The sequence below is a fragment of the Halyomorpha halys genome, unplaced genomic scaffold (assembly GCF_000696795.3).
Source record: "Halyomorpha halys isolate HHAL.00 unplaced genomic scaffold, Hhal_1.1 Scaffold710.1, whole genome shotgun sequence".
Taxonomy (NCBI): Eukaryota; Metazoa; Arthropoda; class Insecta; order Hemiptera; family Pentatomidae; genus Halyomorpha; species Halyomorpha halys.
In genome coordinates, this window is record NW_027104776.1 from 705,025 (window position 1) to 731,281 (window position 26,257).

The window sequence follows — 26,257 nt, forward strand, 5'->3', positions numbered from 1 at the left end:
AAATTACTTCATTGGGATTTTACCCCTTAAAATCCAAACCAACAATGGCCGTTTTCGATAGTCATATTGTAACATCGATGTATTACGCCACCCCTAAGCTTTGTCCTTGATAGATTATTTATGGAGTTAATAAGAGATTAATCCTCCCACCCTGTTGCTCTTATGATTCTAGTTATAATGGTTATGTTTTGTATAATTGTTATTTATAGGCATAATATCCCCTAAACATGGAGCTAAGATGGGTTATGTTTTAATTTTTTGAGATTGAATGAATAGAAAGGTAGTAGACCACAAAATATATTAGCATCCTTGAGGAAATAACTACATAGTTTAACTATTGGCTAATCTTTGTTATCACATGCAGTGTCAATGGTACTATAACCTTTTTAATCTAAGTATTTTGTTGATTATATTGGTTTTACAGATATTGTATTTTTTCTAATCCTAATTATTGCTAGTAGTGTAGGTTGATTTGAATTATTGTTTTAATCATTTACAAGAAAAACGTCTCGAAATATGTAAATATATCACTGTACTTCATTTTACCTTTCGGTTTCTATTGATGTTTACATTTATTAAAAACAGTGGCATGCTTGTAATTATTTTTGATTAGACTTAGCATATAATACTTTTAATAAACCATTAAATTTTGATCATGCCCTACCATAGTGCCATTCTTAAGAAGGTAATAATTTAATTAATTTTCAATAACTGTATAATAAATATTGTTTTTTTATTTAGCTAAACAGGTATATTTGTATGCAACAAAATAATAGTTATTAACTAAGGCTTACTGGGAAAGGAATGAAGGTCACATCGATAAGTAACCGATAGCCTAGTCACACAATGAACACAGTTGATGATTATGTGGGCAATGTGTGACCACACTATTTGTTGCTTCATTCTGTTGTACAGAATCATCAGGATCTTATATTACATTATTAATGAAGCTTCTACTTGCAGATCAACCATTGATAGTTCTCACTATCAATATGGAACAACAGAAACAGAAACTTTCTAGATAACAAGAATTAATGTTAAAATTGTTACTCTAATAACAAATCTTCTTAGAGACACTTTGTCATCCTTATATATGTTTGTATCTTTTAAATTAGGTGTGAATCTTTTCAGATTTAAATGATTACATTCAGAGTAGTTATCTAATATAAAATTTGTTATTTGTACTAATTATATATGAAGTGGTGTGTTAATAACAAGGTTGTTCAATTTACTTATTGCAGTAATCATATTATAAAGTTAATACCATGAGTGAAGTATTCTATAATCTTAGTTAAAATGATCTAATGAAACATTCTATTACAGATTTTTCCTTTTATTTACATCTATTGTCTTCATGTTATTCTTTAATGACAATGAAATATTATTCTTAAGTAATTAATTTTATTTACAAATTTTGTTATTAAAATCTATTAAATCTGCTTTTCTTGAACTCGATGATTGAAGCTTGCAGCAGTAAAGTTTTTATTTATCTGCTACAACTATTTCCTTTTTTACGGTTTATTTTCTTTAGATAAAACAGTTCCATGAAAGTAGCCTTCTTGGTGTATTCTATTAAGTCTTCCTTTTGCTTGAGTGTAAGTCCTTCTTATATTGTTTTTTTTATAAGCGAACCACCTCAGTTAGTTTTCCTCAATGGCTGTCCCTAACTCCATTACTGCTTTACATTTTCCAGTTCATTCTACACCTTCTTTCTCAACTTAATTCATAGAATAATTTCATTTCTACACTTAAAATTGAGTTTTTGCTTTATTACTTAAAGCTCACTTGAGTATGTTAGAATTAGAGCTTAAAAGTAATAATGTCTGTTCCTAAAAATGTTTAATAGCTGTACTTCCATACTGGGTAAGCCCCTAAATATTTGAAACTGTGTGCTTACTTATTATTCGGTTTAACTGTTATTTAGCCAGTTCGAACAAGGCAACTGGAGAAGCTTATTCAAAATTAAAAAAATTCAGTCATAACTTATACTTCCAGCTGGACAAATATTTTATTGGTATTTCAAAAAATTTTAAAGACAAATACTTTAAATAGTTTTTCAAAAACTTTTCACTGTCACAGAATTGATGTATTTAATTTAAACAAATAAGAAAAGTGCAACCTTTTCACTTTTAAAGTTTATTTTGCCTTTAGCTTTCAGCCATTAATTGATATCAAAACCAGTTACAAAAAAATTAAATTGAATCTGTTATATTGGAATATTATATTCATAATTCATGCGAGCTAAAAGTGGTTCTGGGAATATGTCCATAAATGGATCTATTCATGAAAAGCAGTACATTTTCCAAAATTTATTCTTATATTATGTTAAAAAAAAAAAAATCTACGATTTCTAATGAGATAAGTAGTTGAGGCATTCTAAAATTTCAAAGAGAGAGTTTTATGAAATCGAAATTCAAAGAGTTTGAATACTCTAAAGAACAGAGAGAAACCTGTTTGCCTAGGGAACGTTTCTGGTCTTTATCAAAAGACCAGAATTTTTTCATTTATAAAGGTATGAAATTGTCATTTTCCACTCTACAATAGTAAGTGATAAATATTAATCAAAAGAAGATCAAGAACCTGAAGAAGCCCATAGTGTACATCATTTACTGAGATGTTTTTACCATCAGATTCTCAATAGGCCAACTGCTACTGATAAGATGGCAAGAACAGAACTGGAGTATAATAAATGATTCAGATTTTTAAAAAAAAATCAATGAATCAATTCTATTTTTCATTTTTAAATGTTACTTATTTGATGGTTTTATTAGAAACATTTATGTCCTTGAAGGAATATATATTATGTGAGCATTGATAATTAACTAAAAACTATAATAATTATTATGTTACTACAGCAAGTTACAATAACAAAATATGCAAGAAAAATGTATTTCCTGAAGGATATATTTACTGTTATTTTTATTAATTTCAGGGAGAAGGTATCCCTTATATTAATTAATTTTCATCAACTGATCATCATATTTTACTTAAAAATATCAGTAAAACTCATCTTCAGTTTAATTTAAAATAATCAAATATTTTTTAAAACTCATTGAAAAATAAAAAAATATATTATCATTACATTAAAATTAAGATTTATCAGTAAATTTCAAGACATACTGTCAAAACACGTATTGTTAATAGACAAAGTTAATTTTTTAATAAAATCACAGAAATAAAAAGAATGTTTGGATTTAAAATCTTTTTAATAAACAAATAGAAAACTAAAAAACAATTTCTACATGTAATCTAAATTCAGTAATATCCTGAATGTGTAGAAAGAACCTTACTTACTGAACACATGAGGCAATCCTAAGAACTTGAAATGAAGTGAATGTATGAAAATTTTTATTTATTATAGTCACGTATAAGTATGCAGAAGGAGGGGGAACCCAGGAAATTTCTGAGGGGGTTCACCATGCGAATTCTATACAATCATCCAAAATTATTTTGACCTAAAATAAAATAGTTTAAATAACATAAGTTTTGAAATACAATTTACTTTTTCAATTATATATATAATAATAAAGGCGCCTTTTGTATTTAAATGTAATAGAAACACATTTTCCAAAATAAGTTTCTGACGTGCCCACCTCTCCCTCCTTGGTGGATCCGTTAGTGCAAGTATAGAAAGTTTAATCGTTCACAAATTCAATTTTTTATAGAACATATGTAACAAAAATATGAAAATGTACAAAGATCATACATTTAAATTTCAAAAGCTGGTAGAGTTATTTATTTTTAAATAATATTGAGGAGAAAAGATGGTGACATTTAAACATTAATTCCATCATATTTTTTAATGGTTTCAAAACTATATTATTTTTAAAAAAGAGAAGTTGTTAAAATAATAATCTTTTAAATACTATAGTTTTTACAGGGAAGGGATTAGCTCAGCAACTCTGATTCTACTCCCGAATCCGGTTTCGTGTTTGACTGAAAAATAATTATTAATTCTGATCAGCTATAGATAATCTTCTGGGACAAAACCAGGCTCTAAGAAAAGTCATCTGGGAGAAAATCTGGAGGTTGTATTTGATCTTGGCCAAATCACTCATTAAACAACAATTTTATCAGAAACAGTGCAATTTTCATAACAAGGCTACAGTTCAGAGTAAACTTTTCATTGTAAATAAGAAGTAGGAGCCAGTACTATTAGATGACTTAACTTGTTTAAGTTGAAAACATTTCAGAATTCAAAATATCCCCATCAAGCATTTTCTTTCATCAATAGTTTCATAATTTTAATTTATTAAATAATTGGTTAAAAAAAATTATAGTAAAACGATTTTGTTGAAACTTATAATTTAATTAAAATTTTAGTTCACGCAATTATTCTTAAGTTGTTAAAAGTTTAAACTGAATATATGATTGACTTTAAGGGACTGAATGTTAATTCTCATTATTAATATTCAGCTAAATCGTAAGCTTTTACTACTTGATAGGAATGATGTGAATACCCCTCTAATATTGCCAACTTCTTAACTTTTTTCTAAATCTTCAGTCCAGCCTGCTGTCTCTGGAAGAAGTAAAGTTGCCAAACCTCCTAATACGCCACCGAGTCCAATGACTACTATTGGTAGACTCTCATCCACTCCAGCCTATAAATAAAAAAAATTGAACTGCATAATTCTTCTGATGAAATATGAATGAAAGTTATGAGTGTAATGAGGAACTTATAGTATAAGTTTCAGACAGAAATGTCACTGCTTCATTTTTATTTATTAACTTACAATGATCATTCCCACCATTATGCTCTAAAGCATATTTTCAATAAAACAATACATCTATAAATAAAATAATAATAAAAAATAAAATACTCATCTGATGTATAAATAAACATTGATATTTATAATGAGATAAGATATTTATCATGAGAAGATGGTTGGAGGAGGTGAAGGTGCGGTCAGTAATAATAAACCCGAATAATTAAAACTTATTCTATTTATTTATATCATTCTATTTACCTATCCTTCATTAGGATTACTCGAATAAAGTTTCACTCTTAAGAGTTGTTCTTAATGGAAACTCCACAAGAGTGAGTCTGAAACAAAACATCGGCACAAACAAAATAAATTTAATAAATGGAATATGGTCTGGATGCGGTCAAAAAAACTCAAATAGTAACAACTATTTTTATTTTAGCCAATGTTTTGCCCCACCTTGCAGGGCTAAAAAGATACAAACACTTAACATAAGTAAAAAATATATAAATGGAAAATTATAAGGGTATATATGCAGAACGTAGAGAAAAGAAGGCTTCTGCATTTCAGAAGCCCACTTTCCTGTCATATCTTTTATTCTGGTTTTATTTTCTAAATTCCCAACCCATACTTAATTTAATTATATTTTATAGTTACAATCTTTCCTTTTTCTTTTATAATTATATATCCTAACTTAAATTTATATTCATATGAATCTAAGTTAAGTATATATAAGAATATGGTCAGGGTTGCGGTCAAAAGAGAAACAAAAATAGTTTACAACTATTTATTTTCCGACATTTCGCCCCACTTTGCAGGGCTTCATCAGGGCTAAAAAGATACAAAAAAAAAAAAGAAAACTGAGAATATTACAACAATAAGGTAATTTATCATAGCTTAAATTACCTTACTGTATCTTATTGTTGTAATATTCTCAGTTTTCTTTTCTTTTTTTTTGTATCTTTTTAGCCCTGATGAAGCCCTGCAAAGTGGGGCAAAACGTCGGGAAATAAATAGTTGTAAACTATTTTTGTTTCTCTTTTGACCGCAACCCTAACCATCTTCTTATATATCAATTTTTACGGTCAACTATATATACATATATACTAACTTAAGTATATTTACACTAATTATTTATTATTAATTTTTCTATTATATAATTTTACATACCTCTGTATCCCAATTCATTTGGTATATTGTCTTTTTTTATCATTTATATTTATTGTATCCCATTATTTTTACTTTATTTCTTCTTTGGTTTCTATCTGTACATTTCAATATTGTTTTTCGGTTAAATATTTCTTCTTCCCCCTATTATGTATATTATTATTTATTGTTCACCTAATTTTAATATTCTCTTTATTTCCTACACTGTTTACTTTAAAATTATTTTCAAAAGTAACGTACTTAACTGCTATCCCCACTCCTCCCAATACAAATGGTTCACCCTGACTTTGGCTTCTGTCATAACAGATATGGATTCTGTCTCCTTCAGTTTCTTCCTTTTTTCTTGATTTTATTCTTATCCCTCTTTTTATCTGTTACTATTTCCGTTTTCATTTATTGTTTATAATCTTTTATTTTTCTTATTTAATTTTTACATTTCATAGTAATTCTCCATTTATATTGTTTTTACTTATGTAAAGTGTTTGAATCTTTTTTAGCCCTCACGAAACCTTGCAATGTGGGGTGGAACATTGGCTAAAATAACAAAATAAAATAAATAGTTATTACTATTTGAGTTGTATATTCCATTTATTAATAATACATACGGTCAATCAGCGATCTTCTAGAAAATAAGTTAAACTTATTTATGTATATCATAGCTGACCACATCCTCAACCATCTTCTCAACTATAAACACCTCATTAAGATATTTGTCATTTGAAAAGGGATTAAACCTGATCTATCAAAAAATGCTAATGGTTTTTATTTACCAAATAATAATTGTAATTATCTGTCAAAAAAATAAGCAAGTGAAATAAAATAAATTCATAAAATTTTAAAATATAATAGGGTAATGTACATCATTATAACGCAAAATGGAAACAGTTCTGAAATTGTCATCTACCCCTTCAAAAATGATGAATTACTAATCAATATTTTTAAATAGATCCTATATTAGAAGAATATTAGATTTTAAGTTATAAGGATATAATTTATTATAACCTATCCTTTAATTAAAAAAGAGTGAGAAAAAATGGCCTACCCCACAAAACTGTTAGCTTTGACCACAATTACATTTCATTTAGACTAAAAACAGAATTATTTGAATAAGCCAACTGCTTCTATCAACCAGAATAATTGAAATATAGATGGAACTATGTTTGCAAACGCATCAAATACTAACAGGGTTCTTGCACTGTATGAACAAAAAAAAGTCTTATATTGTAGAATTAAGTATGTGTATAAGAAATAAGATTTGTGTTTTGACTGTTTTGATCGAGACACAAAAAGAGATTGCCACTCTTGCTCTGGTAGCCTCAAATGATGAAATTTTAATTTTAGATGTTTTTAAAAACATTCTTTGCTAAAAGATTGAGAACGATTGATAATCCATCAAAATTCTAACACTCAGGCTCACTTATAAAAATTGAACATGGTATGATTAATTTAAAAATAAATGACTATAGAAGATGGTTATTACCATCTCTTAATTTACGAGGATACCGTAGAAAGCTTAACAAAATAATATGCTTACCATAAGCCAGATATATGGTATCAATATGAGAGAAACACCTGCTGCTACATTTGCAGAACCCAATCCGAGATTTCTTATTATCGTTGGATACAGTTCAGCTGTATAAATTTGTACAGTGACATTTGGAGAACTGATTAAAAATCGGCCAACCGTTATGAGCACCAAGTGTATTAGATCCTCTATAAACAATATTATATTTTTTAATAGTTATTTCCTGAAAAGTAGAATATTTTTTTATAGGAGCTAAGCTATCAATATCGTAGGTCTTGACCATCAAAGATTCATTGTTTACCACGTACATAACAAAAAAAAAAAAAGAAAAACTAGAAAGTAAAATAATATTTTTAATATATAACTATGAAAATTAGAACTATCAGAATTGATGCCCTTCTGTATCAACCATGAGAATCATATAGAAATTGATTAATCAGGTTTTATAAAAACATAATTACAGACTGAAATCAATGATTAAATTCTGTTCAATTTTCATTTGAACTAAATAATTGTTGATACATAAACAGAATGGAGAAAAAACTTGTTGGATATATCTTACTGTTAGAAAATATATAAAATTGCTGTTAGAAAATGCTTTGAATGCATAAAAAAAGAAAATACAGATGATACCATAAACATTTTGATCATATTGCAAATCTGTAAGTTTAATCTTGCACAAATTTTACAAAACTGAACTGACCAATCGCCAGAAATTTTTTTTATTTTAGTTGCAAAGTGAGGCCACCAATGTTGAATTGTTGATCTTAATGAAATATTTTCGGTAGTTCTTGCCAATACACCCTAGGATTCAAGAAAAAAAAAATTGTTATTTTAGAAATCTTTTATATCATCCTCTGTAGCATTTTCTCAGCAGATATTTAATGATTAGTATAAAGCAATACATTTTTATAGCATAGTGGGATAATAACATACCAATTGATTTGTTTCCTAGTATAGAATAACAAATAAATATTACCAGTTATATTAAATGAGTTTAAGTGAATAAAAATTATTAAAACTAAAAGTCAAATTATTTTTTTAGTGTTCTCAAAAATCCTAAAATACAAAAAATATTGTATCTAACAAAATATATTTGGCCGATACATACGAATAGCTACATAGCTGAAACAACTTGGACCGACTGACGTTGCAAAGGGGGCCAGGAAAAATATTTTTGGAAAAAATTTAGTACTTAGTGTTATGGTAATAAGATTTTGTTTGCAAAAAGAAAAATTTATACTTGATAATAGGAAATGGAAGCCATTTTTGGGTTTAAAACATACAATTTAGGAAGGTTTTTAGTTTTTAGAAATAGTGGCTAATGTTAATTTTAATTTTGTTGGAAATTTTTTAAATGATTTTTTTACTAGGATTAGGTAGCACTTTTTAAAATGCTAATGACTCTTATGATTCAAACAAAATTGTAAATCAAAATTTGTTAGTAAATTACTATGAGAAGAAATACCTTTATGGAAAAGAGTTGAAAACAGGCAAGCAGCGCCAGCACCTGCTAAGCCCAATGCTAGCGGCCATCTTGTTCCAAGCTTCAGCAGTACAAAAATGGATAATGCAATGGCAGAAAATTCAACTACCCCTGTTTCAGTAAATAAAAATTATAAATAAAACAGTAATGTTTTATAAATTAAAAATACATTCATGAGTGAAAATATTTTTAGAATAAATAACATCAATCTTAATAAATAATTACTGTTCTTAGTAAAATAGTTTATTAAGCCTATAGAAGATGTGTGGGTTTATAGCCAGTTCCTATCTTTCTCCAATCTTAAAAAATAATTCATCCGGATAATGCTACTTTCAATATAATCCTTTTAATGTAAATTATAGATATTTTTCTCCATTATTAATAATTTCACATGTTTATAACTCTTTTAATAATTAATGTAATTGTTTTTTTAAATATCATTTTCTGAAATCAGATAGTGAACTTTTTTTTTCCTAGCCCCATAGGTGCGTGGGGTTGATATCAGAAGATGGTGGAAAAATGGGTTGAGGGGACATCCGCATTGGGAATGCATTTGAAAGGAGGTTGAGGAATAGGATATTTAGGACGGAAATCAGCGATTTAAATGGAATCAGTCTAATGATGATGGGGCTTACCAGGTTATTTGAGCCAAGAATATGTCAGTTATTAGTCATCAGTCTAGACTGAGGCTGTTCATGCGTGTTGCCACCTTATAGCCATCTTGTCAGCCCCTTAATAAGGGATTCGTACAGGACTAGGAGCTATCAGGAAATTTGATACACCTTCTATAGATGAATTCTGTCATAGTCAGTAGTTCGAATGTCATGGATATGTGGTATGTGTATTATATTATATGCTGGTTACACATACTGAATATAAAATATTGTGCTCTTTTATTTTTCCTATTATTGTAGTATTCTCAGGAAGAGGGAAAAAATGATCAAAAGTGGACCCATCAAAAGTATAATGCTATATAGCTCTGTTACTTGGACCATAAATATAGTACATAAAAGTTATTTTTATAAGTGAAGATGGATTTCTGGAGATTTGCCAAGAGTTTCAAGCATGCAGCATGTCAGGAACAAAAAAAAAAAAAGAGAGGAAGATCTATATAATGGAAAAACAAAGCAGGCAAGAGCATGGGCAAAAATAGAATGAAAGAATAGGAGGAGGTGTAAACTGAAGTTTGGTTGAGGAAAATTTCATTAATAAAGAAGCTCTAAAAATAAAATGAACTAACAGTTAATGAACTGACTGGTACAATAAAATTTTGATAATACCTTTGCTGATAATTTTTTATTTCAATTAGAATTAAAAACAAATTCATATTTTTCAAGTTAAACAGTAATTAATACAGTTAAATAATTATAAAAAAATATATTCAAATTTTTTTTTTATTACCTGATATCACTGAATTAATGTAAACATCACCACCTAGGGCAGAAACATTTAGCACAAGCCCATAGTACAAGATGCATTGACAGAACCAAATAACATACATCACTAAAGTTATTTTTCTCATGTATCTGGTACGAAACAAATCCATCACTCTCACCTTCGGAGGTTCTTCACCTCTCTTTGTCATGCTCTAAGAAACATGTCCACAAATAAAATAAAAGTAAATAGTATTTAAATATAGTACTGATGAGTCAATAATTAGTTTTATACTTGTTGAATTAATTCATCCACGTTGTCTGATAGTGGTTTGCCATTGAATTTTGCTGCTTGCTGTAGTACATCTTTGAGTCTATCTTTATTATATGATGTTAAAAGCCACCTTGGTGATTCAGGTACTATCCTGTATAGGCAAAGTCATAATTTTAAGAAAGGAGGGAACATTGGTAAGCATAAAACAAATTTAAACTAATATAAGCCAAGTCCAAAGGAGTAACATCCTACCATTATATTTCTTAGTTATTACATTATACGAAATCTTATTTCTGTACTTTACTTAAAGTTGAAGGGAAAACAAAATTTAAAAGATCCTTACAAGATTAATTAATTAATATATCAGCTTTGTGTAGAGTCGTTACAAAGAAATTCAATTTAGACAATAGATAAATTCGATTGCTCCAACACCATCCTTTCTCATAAAACCATTGAAGCCTCTAGAAAACCTAAGCTTTTTACCTAGCTTTTTATTTCTTTTAACTCATTAATCGATTATTTAAAAAAAAAAAACAGGATTGTTTTATTGTGAATTTATAAAATAGATAAAATGAAAAGTTAAAATAGTTTGGAATTTTGTTAATAAGGAGTTATATATGACAAAAATTATAATATGTAGTGCAATAACTCCACATTTTATAATAATAAATAATGCTATTAACAGTATTGCAGATAACAAAAAAATACTTAATTCAATATAACCATAACTGAAAAATTTAAATTAAAACTTATGTTTTACTCATCCAACTAAAGTTATAAATGAAGATTCATAATGAATTAATAATTCATTGACCATTTTTAATCTTGGTTTCAAACAATGTAATTAATGCATATTTTTTTTCTGTTATGATTATTTAATTTTTGAATATTATTTACTGAAAGGTCAAATAACAGGGCCAGCCTTTATCAATAATATTTTTAGCACAAATGCACATAAATAAAATTCCATATCTAGCAGTCGCAATACAAATTTCTTAAATACTTGCTGTATCAAATCCATAAGCTCAGAAAGGGTAGAATAAATTCAAATTGAGGATGGAAAAGCATAGATTCATTTCTAATTAATAATTGTATCATACCAATTGAGAGGAAGAAGCAGAATAGGCAACAGAGATATAGTCAGCTGGAGAATTCTCCAATTTCTGGTAATGTAAGCTATTCCGGAAATGGTAATGTAAGAAAGAGGAACAGTGAGCATATATGAAACGCCACATATTGTCAACCATTTCCCCCCAACGATCTCCATGCCTAAAAGTATCAAAGACATATTATTATTTCAAATTTGTATATTGTACTGTACAATAGAAACTAAAACATTTAAATAATAAAAAATAAGCTAAATAAATAGACATATATATGGTGGTCCCCTTGTAGTTAGCCATGGGTTATTATTCATTTACAGAAACCATAGAATCAATATTGATCCAAAATTTTCCTCCCGGAATAAATTTTTTTTGCAACCCAAGTTGGCAGTCATATATAACTTTTCTCAACTTTCGTCTTCACTTGTCTCTTTCTGTCATGTCTCGAAAAAATACAATCTTCCTCCTTGAACAATGTTAAGAACAATTCGTAAAAACATTTGCTCAGAAATTACACTGTTTCAAACTCTTTATAAATTATTTGCACTACCAGAAATATCACGAAATATGTCCAGAAAAACTATCTGGGACTATTATATGATATGAAACGGATACGTTCAAAGGTAAACCATTGACAAAATACTTTTCCTTTAGAAAACATTACAGATACAAGTTAAGAAGAAAAGAATATATTCAACAGTAATGGAATAATTCAAAAGGAACGTAGTGAGTCAATTACAGTGTCGCCAATAACACCAAAAAAATTACTGCTTAGGTCCTTCTCTCTCTTCTCCCATTTCCCGCCCCCTCATAAAATAAAAAATGAAAATAACAGATTTTCCAGATATACCCACTTTTGGAAAATTAATATGAGAGCATATTACGTAGAAAAGTTAAGTTGCAACATCTATCGACCAGAGAAAATTTAAATTTTGAAATCAAGTAAATAAGTTAAAGATGTACAATTTTTATTTTGCAATAAAACTTCTACCCAAGGAAAACAAATAAAATAGTATAAGAGCCCAAGAGGAGAAAAAAGGGAGTTATCTCGCCCCAATTTTTGATTACTTTAATGAAAACTATGTATAATAACTAGTCAAAATTGGTGAGTCTAGGTACCAAGTATAGGTAGGGGGAATAAAAAATGGCGGCTGTTTAAATCCGACACAAAAATTTAATTTTTCATTCGGAGCTCTATATCTTAAAAAGTAGGAACAATACAAGAAAACCTAAGAGAACGTCATTTAAAGTTGAGGAAATTTGCTAAAATATGGGCCCTATAAGAGTTATTTACGTTAAATAGTTCTCGAAATATACCTTTTTAAAAAGCAACATTTCATAAAAATGTTGTATGGGACGTACTGAAAGATCAGTAGTTAGTGAATTTATTTTGAAAAATCTATATCTCAAAAACCATTTGACGTACAGATGTCTTTTAGCACTAAAATTGAAGCTAGTTTAATGAGCTATAAAGTAGTTCATTATGTTTATCTTCGTAGGAGTTATAGTTTACATGATATTTGTTAAAATAAATTGATTCATAGTTGTTCGGATAAATTTATATTCATATGTGAATATCATAAAAACTACTATTCCTACGAAGATAAATGTCATAAACTACTTTATAGTAAGTTAAATTTTCTTTATTTTGAGTTTGGCAGACATATGTGCATCTTATGGATCTAGAGATATATTTTTTCACAAATCTAACATTTTATAAGAACAACTAGAAATTAACATTTTGTGAGTTTACTTTGTCAAATATCATAAAAACTAATAGTCCAAAAAAGATAAATGTTATTAACTATTTTATAGTAAATTTAACTAGCTTTAATTTGAGCACTGGCAGACATCTGTACGTCAAATAGTTTCTGAAATGAAGTTTTTCATAAATCAAATTTATTGTCCGAACAAATATAAATCAATTTATTTTAGCAAATATCATGAAAAATACTGTTCCTACGAAGGTAAGAGTAATAAACATCTTTATAGTCCATTATACTAGCTTTAAATTGAATACTAATAGACACCAGTACATCACACAGTTCCTGAGATATAGATTTCTCAAAATAAATTAACTAACTACTAATCTTGCAGTAGATTTTGAAGAAATTTTGCTTAAAAAGCTTTATCTCGAGAACTATTGGACGTAAATAGCTCATTTAGGGCTAATATTTCAGCAAATTTACTCTTCTTTAAATAATGTGCTCTTAGGTTTTCTAGTGTTGGTAGTTTTTAAGATAAAGAGCTCCGAATGAAAAATTAGTGTTTTTCTAAGATTTTGAAACAGCCGCCATTTTTTATTTCCCCTACCAATACCTGGTAGACTCATCAATTTTGACTATTAATTATACCTAGTTTTCGTTAAAGTAATCAAAAATTGGGGTGAGATAACTGCCTTTTTTTCTTGCTGGCTTTTATACTAAAAGTTTTGGTGGCACAGTGGTGCTAAGTACATTTTCACTAACGTTGCATACAATGCAATTAAATGTTCTCACATTTAGAAAAATAATTAATTTTTAGACTGAACAGATTTAGGTATAAATATAATAATTATAAATAGTAAACAGATACATATCAATAAATAGCCATTTTTCATTGCCTTCAAAGCCTGTATATGTTACATATTATTTCTGTAATATTAAGATATTACTAGCCTATATAAGATATACTAGCCTAAGCCAAAGGGCTATCCAGCGGTATAGGTCTCCTGTTACGACCCTTATTCCGGAAAATCCCAGGAATACAACTGCCCTAAATATTTAATATCAGTTTTATTTACGTATGATTTTTTGTTTTCGAGTTAGGCTGATAAGTACACACCCACCATTTTGCGAGACTTGAGTATTGGGATTCTGGGGATCTCAAAACTAATGAATCCGTCGATAATCAGTAATCGAGATTGTTCATGATCCCAACACTTCCCCTTACTATGTTTTCCTTATACAGATAAGGGAAAAATAAAAAATAAACTACTTGAACTTCAATTAAAAAGATGAAAGTTACTTACATAACACGAGGCCAGAGAACATGACGCTAGCACTGAAGAAACCCAAAATACTTCTCAATATAAAAAACAAGGGAAACCACGGAGTCCAAGAAATAAAAACTCCAATTACCATCTGACAGAGCAAGGAGAACATCAAAGTTTTTTTTCTACCAAACCTAAAAACAAACAGTTCTTTTCAGAAAAAAAATGAGAGATAAGATCACATTTAAAAAAAAACACCTCATAAAAATTGGTAGTTTTTATTATATATATATACATTTTCTTACATTTGATTAAGAATATTTCAAATTAAAGATAATTTAGAAATAAATGCTGACCTACAATTTTTTTATTGTTTTTGTTGAGATTTCAATATAATTACTTCCCTGTCCCAGACAATTGTAATAACCTCGTAATTGTTTCTTTCCTCAGAATAATAAATATAATGTTGAGCGTGCATACGATTATTTTTACTTAATTGTTATTGGCAATAATTTAATTGAGCATTGTTTGCTAAATGTGAGTTTTAATAAAGAGGAAAAAAAAGTTTTATATAAGACGAAAACATAAAAAAAAAAATTAAACAAGATTTAATTGCTTACTTGGTTTTAGGCATTAATAACACATTTTAATTTATAAAGAATACGTTTTTTGTAAGTAGCTTTAAAACACATACGAATCCTACTTCATAAAGTACGAATCATTTAAAATTCAAATATACAAATAAAATTCTTTAGCATGAATTTAGAATGCAAAACGAGGAAAAAGACGCATCACTGTGGAACAGCAAAGTTCCTATTCTTTTTTTGACGAATCGTGGGAACTTAAGTCGCCAAGGTCCCAAGCAATTAGACAGATAGATTAAATTAGTTTTCATTTACATCACCCTCAACCTGATATTACATTCATGCCTATAAGTATTATCGACTTATACTCAATATTATCGACAGATAATTATTCTCTGTTTCAATGAGCGTCCGGGGTTAGCCCAGCCCATAAAGTCGGTACACTTAATAGTGTAAAAATATAGCAGTTTAGTATGATTCGAACCTAATCACCTCCTTGCACAATCGTTGGTCTAGTAATAGTACTTCTTTACAAAGTACTGCACCCCAGACCCTTCATGTGTTGGAGTGGTAAAGATTTACATTTATTTATTTCCGACGTTTCATCTCACAATGTAGGTTTTCATCAGGGCTGATAGTATGAGATGAGATGTAAACAAGGGACTGGACCCTAACCATCTTTAAAAAAAAATATACTACGAAATAACCCCCATCCTTTTTTTTTCCTACCTAATTTAATTTACTAAGCAAATACAATATATACAGAGTAAAGTCTACATATTTACAGTGCCATATGGCATTATAAGAGGTTGGGCTGGGTCCACTGAAGGCGGGGGGGTTACATTGGCCCAGGCGCCGCTGGCCGAAGGGGGAAAGGAGAGGTTACAAATAACGAGATACAACCACTATATACCGTAACATGTATTGTGAGATTGTAAGTGAAGTTGCCCATAAACAATGAAACTTAGTATAGTGGTCGGGAGCCTTCTACTACACGCTACCGATGTTAGCAAGTACATTCGATCCCATGCGTCTGTGCATGTCTACATACATAACGCTTCAAGCATTTGTGCATGTAAATATAAAGAAAGTATATTAATGTATTTTCAGAAGAATATAGAGTTTCGTAAGGTGTAAAAGGTAACAAGCTTCATTGTTTCTAGAAAACATCACCAACAATCCACATAATAATCCAATCCCTCTCAACTGCTGCGCAATGTGGGAATGCTCACTATAGAGCTTGGAACAATTGTCCCTCTCCTATACCATCACTCTCCTGCTCCAGTCCAGCCCTCGCTTCCCGCACGCCTTCCTCCCAGATGATCCATGTTCTTCGTGACTTTCCATATTTATCCTAAGGAGGGTCCCAAACTGTCTTAGATTATTCTTCCAAGGTTTCTGTGCCTCGAGGTTTGACCTTATTCTTATGTTGTGGATCCTGTCTCTCCATGCCATTCCTTTGACCTTTCCCTGGAGTAGGTAAATAGCAACCCAGTCGTCAGATTGCAATCAGATCCTGGCCCTCTAGAAATGTCTGGTACTCAAACAGTACACAATATGCAGCACACTACAAATAACCTACATTTCAGATAAAGGTCAACTATAGTACATACCCTAAGGTCACCTCTCCTTAGTAGCCGCCCCAACGGGGAAGCTTCGAGGAGGCAATCCCTCCTCTTGATTCAGGGGGAATGGACTGATACCTCATTCCGCTTAAAATGATAAAGAATAGAATGAATAGAGTAGAAACAATATATTTAAAGAGATATTCCGTCAATTTTTCTTTAATAGAAAATATGATATAGATGAAAGAGATAGTAATAGATCAAAATGCTTTTCCACATTATGGGACATTAAGTGCCCCGTATGGTGGGCAATTATCCAGGCACAAGTAATTATATTCAACAAATATTGTGCAATATTCATCTACAAGTTGTCATTAATTTGCTACCTATTTAGTACTTTCTTACAGAAAATCGAGACTAAAAATATTTACGAAGATCCTTTATGACTGAGTAGGTAAATGCTGATAAATATAACACTTAAAGAGGTTTTTTAATTAAACATTGGCTGTTGTTGAACTTGCACGAGGGCTGTCCAGAAAGTAACAGAGGTTTTGAAATAAACAATCCACAAATTGAAAAACTCTAAATTTATTATATACATTCTTTGAAAAGTATACTCTGAAGCTATTTTTCTACATAATCGCCATTCAAATTGATACATTTATCATACTGTGGCACAAGATTTTCAATACCCTCTCTGTAGAAATCTGCCGCCTGAGATTTTAACTATTGGTTTACTCCGGCATGCAGTTCGGCGTCAGCATCAAAGTGCTGTTTACCGAGCCATTTTTTCATCGCTGGGAAGAGAGTTAGTAATCGCTCGGCGCCAAATCCGGACTGTATGGTGGATTGTCAAACAGGTCCCATCCAAAACTATCCAAGACTGCCCTGGTACGATTGGCCGTGTGTGGAAGTACGTTGTCGTGAACAAACAATACCTTGGTGCTGTTTTCCCCAACGCTTATTTTGTATGGCTCGCCGTAACTTTCTTAGTGTTTCCTCTCACAATACCTTTGTGAGTTGATTGCTGCTCCACGTTCTAGGAAATCAACGAGAAGCACTCCCTTGTAACACAGTAGCCATGATCTTTCTTGCTGATAGCGTTTGCAAACACTTTCGTGATTTCCTGGGAGAATGTGTGTGCACCCATTCCATTGACTACTGTGTTGTTTCAAAGTTGATATGCTTCACCCAAGTCTCGTCCCCGGTTACGATACGATCCAGAACTACATTACCATTTGTGCTGTATTCTTGGAGATAGGTCAGTGCTGTAGACAGTCTCTGTTTCTTATGGTCTTACGTTAGGATTTTTGGAACCCACCAAGCACAAAATTGATGCACCAAACTCCGTGAAATTAGGGGAAAATGTTCCGACAGTTCTGTAATCGTGAAATGACGGTTTTCACGAATTTTGTCATTGGTTTGCATTGCCAGGTCATCAGTCACAAGGGTAGGCCTACCACTGCGATCCTCGTCGTGAACACTGGTACGGCCATATTTAAAATCAACGCAGCATTGCCTCACTCAGATTTCACTCACTATCCCCTGCCCGTAAACATCACAAAGCTGACGATAAATTTCAATTGGCCTGTTGTTTCGAGCCAACAAAAACCGAATCAAAGACCGCACTTCACAAGTGGTGGGATTTTCTATTGCAGGGCGACTTTGACGACTCACAGAGAGTGAAAGTGAAGAACGCACAGTCCTCACACTACAACAGCTGGATACCTACTGAATATAGGAACGTCCGGACACCAAGATGGCGTCTTGTAACTTTCTGGACACCCCTCATTATTAACACTACAAAATGAAATACTAAATGGTGTACCTGTCTGAGATGTAGCCGCACACCAAACCCCCGACCGCTACGCCCATCAGGTACATCATTTCAGCTACGTTTAACAGATACTTTCTGTCACAAACCAAATCCCACTGCGAACAACAAACTATTATTAGCGATTCATTAAAAACATAAAAAGACATAAGGGACATTGATAAAGAGCTTCATTACTTCGGTAACTAAGGTGTTTCCCAGATGTGTCGTATCGTAATCCCATCTGCTGCAAAGAATGGTTCTGTTGGTATGCACCTGGCTAAGGCTTTCGTAGCTATGGCTGTAGTCCAACTCCCTTATCGTGCATATACTGCTTTGGTTATCCTGTAAAACAGGGTATGACAAATTTTAAGAATCATCTGGAAGTATGATGGCAAATCATTTAGCAAAAGAAAGATCATCTAAACAGCTTCCAAAGTCTGTTCTGTCATGGTATAATAAGAGATCATTGAACAAATAAGCGATTAAGAATAAACTGAGCTTTTAATTATCCGGAAGACTCTTTTTGTTACCTAGAAACTATAAATCTATTACCTTTCGTTTAAAGATAGGACTTAACAGGTCCAACAAAAAAGGAAATTCAAAAGTTGAATTAGTTTGTAATTTAAAGTAGGGTGAACGGAGTGAATCAGAACTCTGAAATAAAACAGAGGGAAGCATGTTTGTTACCTGTATTTAGAGACTCAGTAAAGAGTGCATCTCTTTACAGCCCCCGAGTCTGGAGTACATACTCTGTGGGCTGGCAAAATACAGGCTACTGACTGATAAGAGACCTTTAAAGTATTAACACCCATACCTGAGAGTATTATTGCGATATTTATTGACGATGTTTGCTGGATATCAACAGTTTGATGTTATTATTTTACGCAAAATACATCATCACTTACGCATAAGTTAACGTAGTATACAATTGATATATTGATTTTACAAAATCAATGTACTGACACGAATAATAGATTAATTTTATAAAATAAATAAAAGCACAAATTTTCAATGTTGCTTCAAAAATATTTAATAATTACATTCTGAAAAATAAACTTACGATGTTCATCATTCATACATGAAGTTTTTTAAGATGCGATAAAGTAGTTAGATTGAGAAGTTAGCTGGGATGAACGAGAAAAGAATAGAACTACAGGAAATAATTAAAACAAAAACAAAAAATCGTCCCACAGGATTCCCATGAATCAACATCAGGTTATGAACAAAATTAAAATTTATTGGTCCATAACTCAAAAAGTAAATTTTTTTTTTTTAATTATATTTATATAATGTCGGCAAATAAATAGTTGTTAACTATTTTTGTTTTCTTGTAACCGCACCCCTGATCATCTTCATAATTTTTTTTTAAGATTACCATTCGATTTGTTTCTTTCAGAAAAATATTTCCAATTCCATTAAATGCTTCAATTTATATAAACAATTATAAAAACCTAAAGATGCTTGAGACTGAGTATATTACCGTTACAAAAAATTAATTTCAGATAAACAAACATAAAACGTCTTTTGTCACTAGTGGGAGAGTTTGTTTTGTTACGCGTAGAGCAACGTGTTACAAATATGGGCTACCATTTTGTTTTATGGAGGTGGTGCATATATTAATGGTTTTTCAGGTGTATAATAAATATAATATTGAAAAATCAATGTGGTAAGGGGCTCTGTTGTTATCTATGTTAAAGTGTTCTGTTGTTACTTATGTAGCAAGGGGGTCTGTTGTCACCTATGTGGCAAGGAATTCTGTTGTTACTTATGCGGTAAAGAGGTCTGTTGTTACATATGTGTTAAGGGGTTCTGTTGTTAGCTATGTGACAAGGAGGTCTGTTGTTACTTATGTGGTAAGGGGTTCTGTTGTTACCTATGTGGCAAGGAGATCTATTGCTACTTATGTGGTAAGGGGTTCTGTTGTTACCTATGTAGTAAGAACCTTAGAAAAAGTAATTGATGGGACAGGAACCAAAGGGATCAAACGAGGAGAAGAGTAAAATAAGGATTACATCACTATAAAGTGATACCAACAAAATTCTTACTAGCCAGAAAATCACGATTTTGAGAAAATGAAAGAAAAACCTATTTCTGTTCTCATATATTTAGCACATAATTGATGTTAATTGTTTCTCGGCTTGTGGGTTTTTGTTTGCAACCCCTCATATGTAAAAAGACTCTGAATTTTAGATCATGGTCTTAAAATAGGATTTTCTTACCTAAGAAAAAATAATTACCAAGGCGCTGAGCTGAATCCACTGGTGCTGAGTGAGTGGGCTGTTGACGGGTTTGGCACAAGTAGCACTCGTTTCTGTTATGAAGTTGGGAATGTACATGTGGAAGGCGCAAGGAAAGTTGACCAATGGCAGCAAAACGTTCATAAGCAGTTGCCAACGTCCAAAGTCCCCGATGCACTCTGCAATCACATCTTTTTCAGCAGGCTCTCTTGTCTTTGCTTCGTCAACCATTTTATCTGTAAAGTAAACTACAGTTAATTATTTAAGAATTCACTAGTTAAATAAAACTGGGAAAATGGACCCAAGAAGTTTTAGGTTCATGAATTTAGTCTATAAGAAAAATTGTTCACTGTTTCCTCGGAATGTGTCTCAATTACTCGTTGGGGTGTACGTTTAGCAATTCGATATTGACTTGTTTACAACTAAAAGAAGTAAGAAACCCGACTTTAAAATCTATAAGATCTATTTTGACTAAACGTTAATACAACAATTACTTTACACACGATCGGAATACACTAACCTAATTTGCGATACTAATAAAGTCCTATCAACTTTTATCCATTGTATATACATTTTCAGTAATTTTAATTATATATCGGTAGTATGAGTCAAGTCTAACTTTCCGAAAGAACTTAGTCTGGCAATGTTTAGCAGAATAAAATAGGTTTTTATAGACACAAAATGACAATGACAAAATAAAGGAGTTTCTTATCTAAGACTATGAATCCTAGAACCTTAGGCCTGATTCTACAGGCATTCGAGTTTCAAGATTATAACACCATGTTTATTTAATTATGATTATTTAATGAAATTATAACTGTATAGAAAAAGGTCTCAAATGAGTTGAGTTTAGAAGATATAAGAGGCATGGGAAGTTACCCTTCAGTGCCGACAGAAATAAAAAGTTAAAATTCTGCAAATCGTCTAAAATTATATTGCATAAATTCGTCGAATTTCGTAGTACAAAGTCCAATATAATACAACTCTTCGGTTTTTGCTATTTTTTGCAAAGATCGAGGCAAACAGGATCCGCCGCAAAAAATAAACTGGTTTCGTCTACGCTCTCATCTTTTTTTTTTTTTTTAAAAGCAATTTTTTTTTCTCTTGTTTATTCAGTTTTGAATTTGCTAAACTAAGAAACGGATTTCTTGGAAGAAAATTAATATGAATTTGCAAGTAAATGTAATAAATAGATACATAGACAGTTTATTGGCTAATATATACGTCTTTTAACCATGGATTTTGGTTCATTTGGTGTTAGTAATTGTTAGTATGGTGTGACAATGAAAGCATAGATATTAAATACTTATACACATGTAAATGCCTATTGCTTACTGTAACATCTTAATATAATTTAATAATAATACGAATTAATCTTTATTTTCTAATAAAAATTAAATAGTTATTTCTGAAACCATATAAAAAAAATGTATATCTTAGTATGATTTAATAATTTAACAACATATCGAATTAAATTTGTATTCCTAATAAATAACTAAATAGTTATTCCTATTACTACATTACTACATTGGCAAATAAATAGTTGTCAACTATTTTTGATTTTTTGTGACCGCATTTAAGATTACCATTCGATTTGTTTCTTTCAGAAAAATATTTCCAATTCCATTAAATGCTTCAATTTATATGAATAATTATAAAAACCTAAAGATGCTTGAGGCCAAAGAAATTTTTATAGAATATTTACAAGCATTGTGTAATTATACTTCTAGGAAGCATGTGTTTTCGTTTTTATTTCTTTTTCCTTTAATCAGACTGAGCAAAATTAACGTATAACGGGTACAGCTAGTTTAAAATAACTTACGTTTTGTAAATGAATTTACGAACTGAATTTTCATATGTATATTATTTTCTTATTTTCCCCCTCTTTCGCTTATTTTAATATTACTATTTTATATTACATTTTAATATTAATATATTCTCACACTTTCAGCTTCTAATAACACACACTGAACATTTTCTTTGAATTATGCTTATGTAACCATATTATATGTTGAATTATTATTTCCTAATTATTTTTTACCTCCTATTCTTTATGGATAGTCGATAGTTATTCCTAAAACTATATAAATAATTAAATAGTTATTCCCAAAACAATATAGAAATGTGTACATCTTGGTATGATTTGGTAGTTTAATGACGTGGTGAATTAAATTTGTATTGCTACTAAATAAATAAATAGTTATTCCTAATACAACATAAAAAGTGTACATATTAATATAATTTAAAAATACAATGAATTAACGTTTCAAGCCTCGCCCTCGACCGTGTCCCTGGTTTTGGTATTTATTAAATAGTAAACGATTTTTTATACAAATTATGTAGATTTGTTGTTACTTTAAATATATATAGTTTTTTTTAAAAAAAGAAATAGATCTTATTTAGTTTATTTACACTGTCAATATTTAGTAGATCTAAGGATGATTGTTTACTGTTTTGAACGATATAATATTCCAGGTAATTTTCCCTGTCAATACTCAGTGTGGTACAGTGCAATTAAGTTTACTATGTTTGGGGTGATATATCTTGACAATAACATTTTCCCGGTTTTTATAATCAAAGTAGTATTCTTGTGAACAAGTTTCAACTTTTCAGTATCTGAAATTTTTAATTGACAAACGAGTTTCAGTTTATTTATATTTACATGATAAGTTAAATATTCTTACGGCTGAGGGCTGTTAAGTGGATTGTATTTAGAGTTCTATTAATGTCAATAGAGTAGAGATGATTCTTCACGTTTTCGATCATTATATGTTTATTACTAAATAAATAACTTACTAAAGTTAGCTAAAGTAGATGTAATATCTACTATTAAAAGTTTATTTTAATCTTTAAAATTAAATTGTATAAATACTATATTGCTTATTTCTCTTTGATGTTTGTAATATTTGTTCAGATTATTATGAATTTATATAAATATATTTAAGATCACAAAATAAATATTCATTGTCGAAAAGTGTAAATGTTTTCGTGGAACAATTTATATCGTGATTGATCTTACATACATATAATTACGGTGCTATCAAACGAAAGATAATGGAGATGTGACGAATCTCAATTTTCATTCTTATATTGTTAGTGGAAATTTATTTAATTTCATTAAAAATGTGAGAAGTTTCATAACTCTGAGAAAATTAGTTTATAGATAGCTTAATCTTATCTGTAGAACTGAAGTGACACTTTCCAGTGGGGTAACGTAATTACTAATTATTAAACTACTACCTAAAAATATTTATGTATATAATTGTGTGTGTGTGATAGAATAGAGATTCTTAATATTACACAGCTTATACGAATGAGCTATATCATTCATCATTCAAACGAATTGAATAGGAGGAAACATACCTGATGTTAGATTTCTCACAGGTGTAAAATAGTAAAATAAATTTTATTTATTTATAGAAACCATTAGCCAAACAAATCATTAACTCATAGGAACTTAATCAAAAGCCAATATCAATAATGAATTAAATTTTAATAATTTATTTATTTATTTTTTACAATAAGTTTATAAATCTTACTGGAAAAGTTATATTTTATGACATTAAAATTAGAAATTTAATTAAAAGAAATTTTCATAAAATTTTAATTTATTTTTATTAATAAAATTCTTTACAATTTTATTTCATTACCAACTGTTGATCGATTTAAGATCAGTTTTTTTCTTCCAGTGGACATTTATAAACGAAAAATGACATTTTAAAAATTGGTTCAATTATGAATATTACGCTATTTTATACCGATAACAATTTTTTGTTGATGATTTTGGTTGAAATATAAGGAAAATAAGTTACGATATAACTAACTACGAAAAACAAAATCAACCCATTTTTCAAATAATTTGTTTTATCTATTGTCATCATTCTTCAACCTTGGGTAATCATAGGAACAAAAAGAGCTTAATTCAGGTTTTTGTTTGTTTTCTTTTTGTAAAATAAAAATCTTTGTTTCATCAATACTATTGGTTATTTTCTCAAGGAAGTGAATAGTTTTTCCACACTGTACCGACAAAATGATGTTATATAATATGAATATGTTTCCTTTTCTTTATTTTTATACACACACACACACACACACATGTACAAGACAATCTTTAACATTTAGGAACACTTTAATTATTTTTTTGAGATAACTTAATCAATTTTTTTGTTAAACAATTCAGTTTTTTTGTTTTATATTTAAATAAAAAAACAAATTTAACCTTTTTTTTTCATTATCTGAATTAATGAAATTCATCACACATAAAATGAAAATCATTTCTTTATAAACAAATCGATATGAGGTATTGCCTTGTAAGTTAATAAATTATTTATTTTTATTAAATAATAAATTTTAATAATTTATAAAATGAACTTTATTCACTTTTTTCATAGGCTTTTCACTATTCCTTTGTAAAGAAATTAAAAAAAAAAATAAATAATAGTGGTACTATATCTCAGAAATTATAAATGAAAAAAAAATATTTATTTTATAAAACTAAGGTATTATTTCATTCATTTATTTTTTAATCGATTTTAATAAAGTGTAATTTAAAAAATAAAAAAAGGTTTATTTACTATGAATAATTTTAAATTGTGTTATTTTACATGTACATTTAATTACTGACTGTGATTAATATGGGTACAAATAATTGTTTTTCATTCATTAACTGTTTATCTATCCAAATTTTATATTTTTACAAACAAAAGTAAATTGCAAAAATTTATACAATAAACATTTTTTACAGTGAAATATTAATAAATTTTAGAACAGTACGACTACTCTAGAGAAACCCTTAGGATTGTAATTGAAATATAATTTTTAAAACTGATAGGAACGTCAACCAAAAAATAAATAAATAAATAATGGAAAAGAAATTTTATTAATTTAGTTTGGCCGATGCAAACAAATTCTTGATTAATTATTATAATTATTTAGATTAAAAAATAAAATAGGAGAAGAAGATAATGAATTATTTTCATTTATTTCAAAAATGATCCAGTAAACTTATATATATTTTATATATTCAACACGACAGTAAAATTTATTTTATTTTCCTGTTACTTTCGTAATTTTTCAATTTGAACGAATTAAAATTGTTTGAGTAAAGTAATCTATTTTACTCACACTAAATATCTTGAAGGATAAGAAGAGACAGGCTGTAGAAAACGACAGATATGCGAAATTATCTTCTGCTGTATAATTTAGCTTTATAAGTAGCCTTTAACTTGTATTCGATCCCACTAAACCACAACCACAATTTCTAAGATCAGGGTAACTAACACCATCACATCTCGGAGCCGACTGAGAATTTTTAGGAAGGTAGTCGTGGCCCGAGAAGGTTGATGAACATCCGTTCACACTCCTCAATTATTTCTTCTTCGTTTAATAATTAAATTGTCCTGAATATTTTCCATCTTTATAATTATTCACGAATGTGCCATTATTTACAAAAA

At 29.6% G+C, this 26,257-nt stretch overlaps 1 protein-coding gene across 2 annotated transcripts; it reads right to left on the bottom strand.

Moving 5' to 3' along the window:
* Window positions 1-281: 281 nt before the first annotated feature.
* On the bottom strand, window positions 282-26,122 carry LOC106685556 (organic cation transporter protein). 2 transcript variants are annotated; one of them, XM_014428308.3, is made up of 12 exons: window positions 25,929-26,122; window positions 20,805-21,040; window positions 18,763-18,909; window positions 18,580-18,683; window positions 14,642-14,796; window positions 11,629-11,797; window positions 10,550-10,679; window positions 10,283-10,469; window positions 8,864-8,992; window positions 7,405-7,583; window positions 4,461-4,601; window positions 282-3,455 (listed from the first exon to the last, which is right to left on the bottom strand). In XM_014428308.3, the coding sequence occupies exons 2-11, from the start codon at window positions 21,033-21,035 to the stop codon at window positions 4,482-4,484; spliced, it is 1,551 nt and encodes a 516-aa protein (XP_014283794.1). In that variant the 5' UTR covers window positions 21,036-21,040; window positions 25,929-26,122; the 3' UTR covers window positions 282-3,455; window positions 4,461-4,481. The 2 variants fall into 2 exon arrangements, with proteins under 2 accessions (XP_014283794.1, XP_066901261.1); XM_067045160.1 differs by having other exon boundaries at window positions 282-4,601.
* Between the last annotated feature and the right edge of the window lie 135 nt (window positions 26,123-26,257).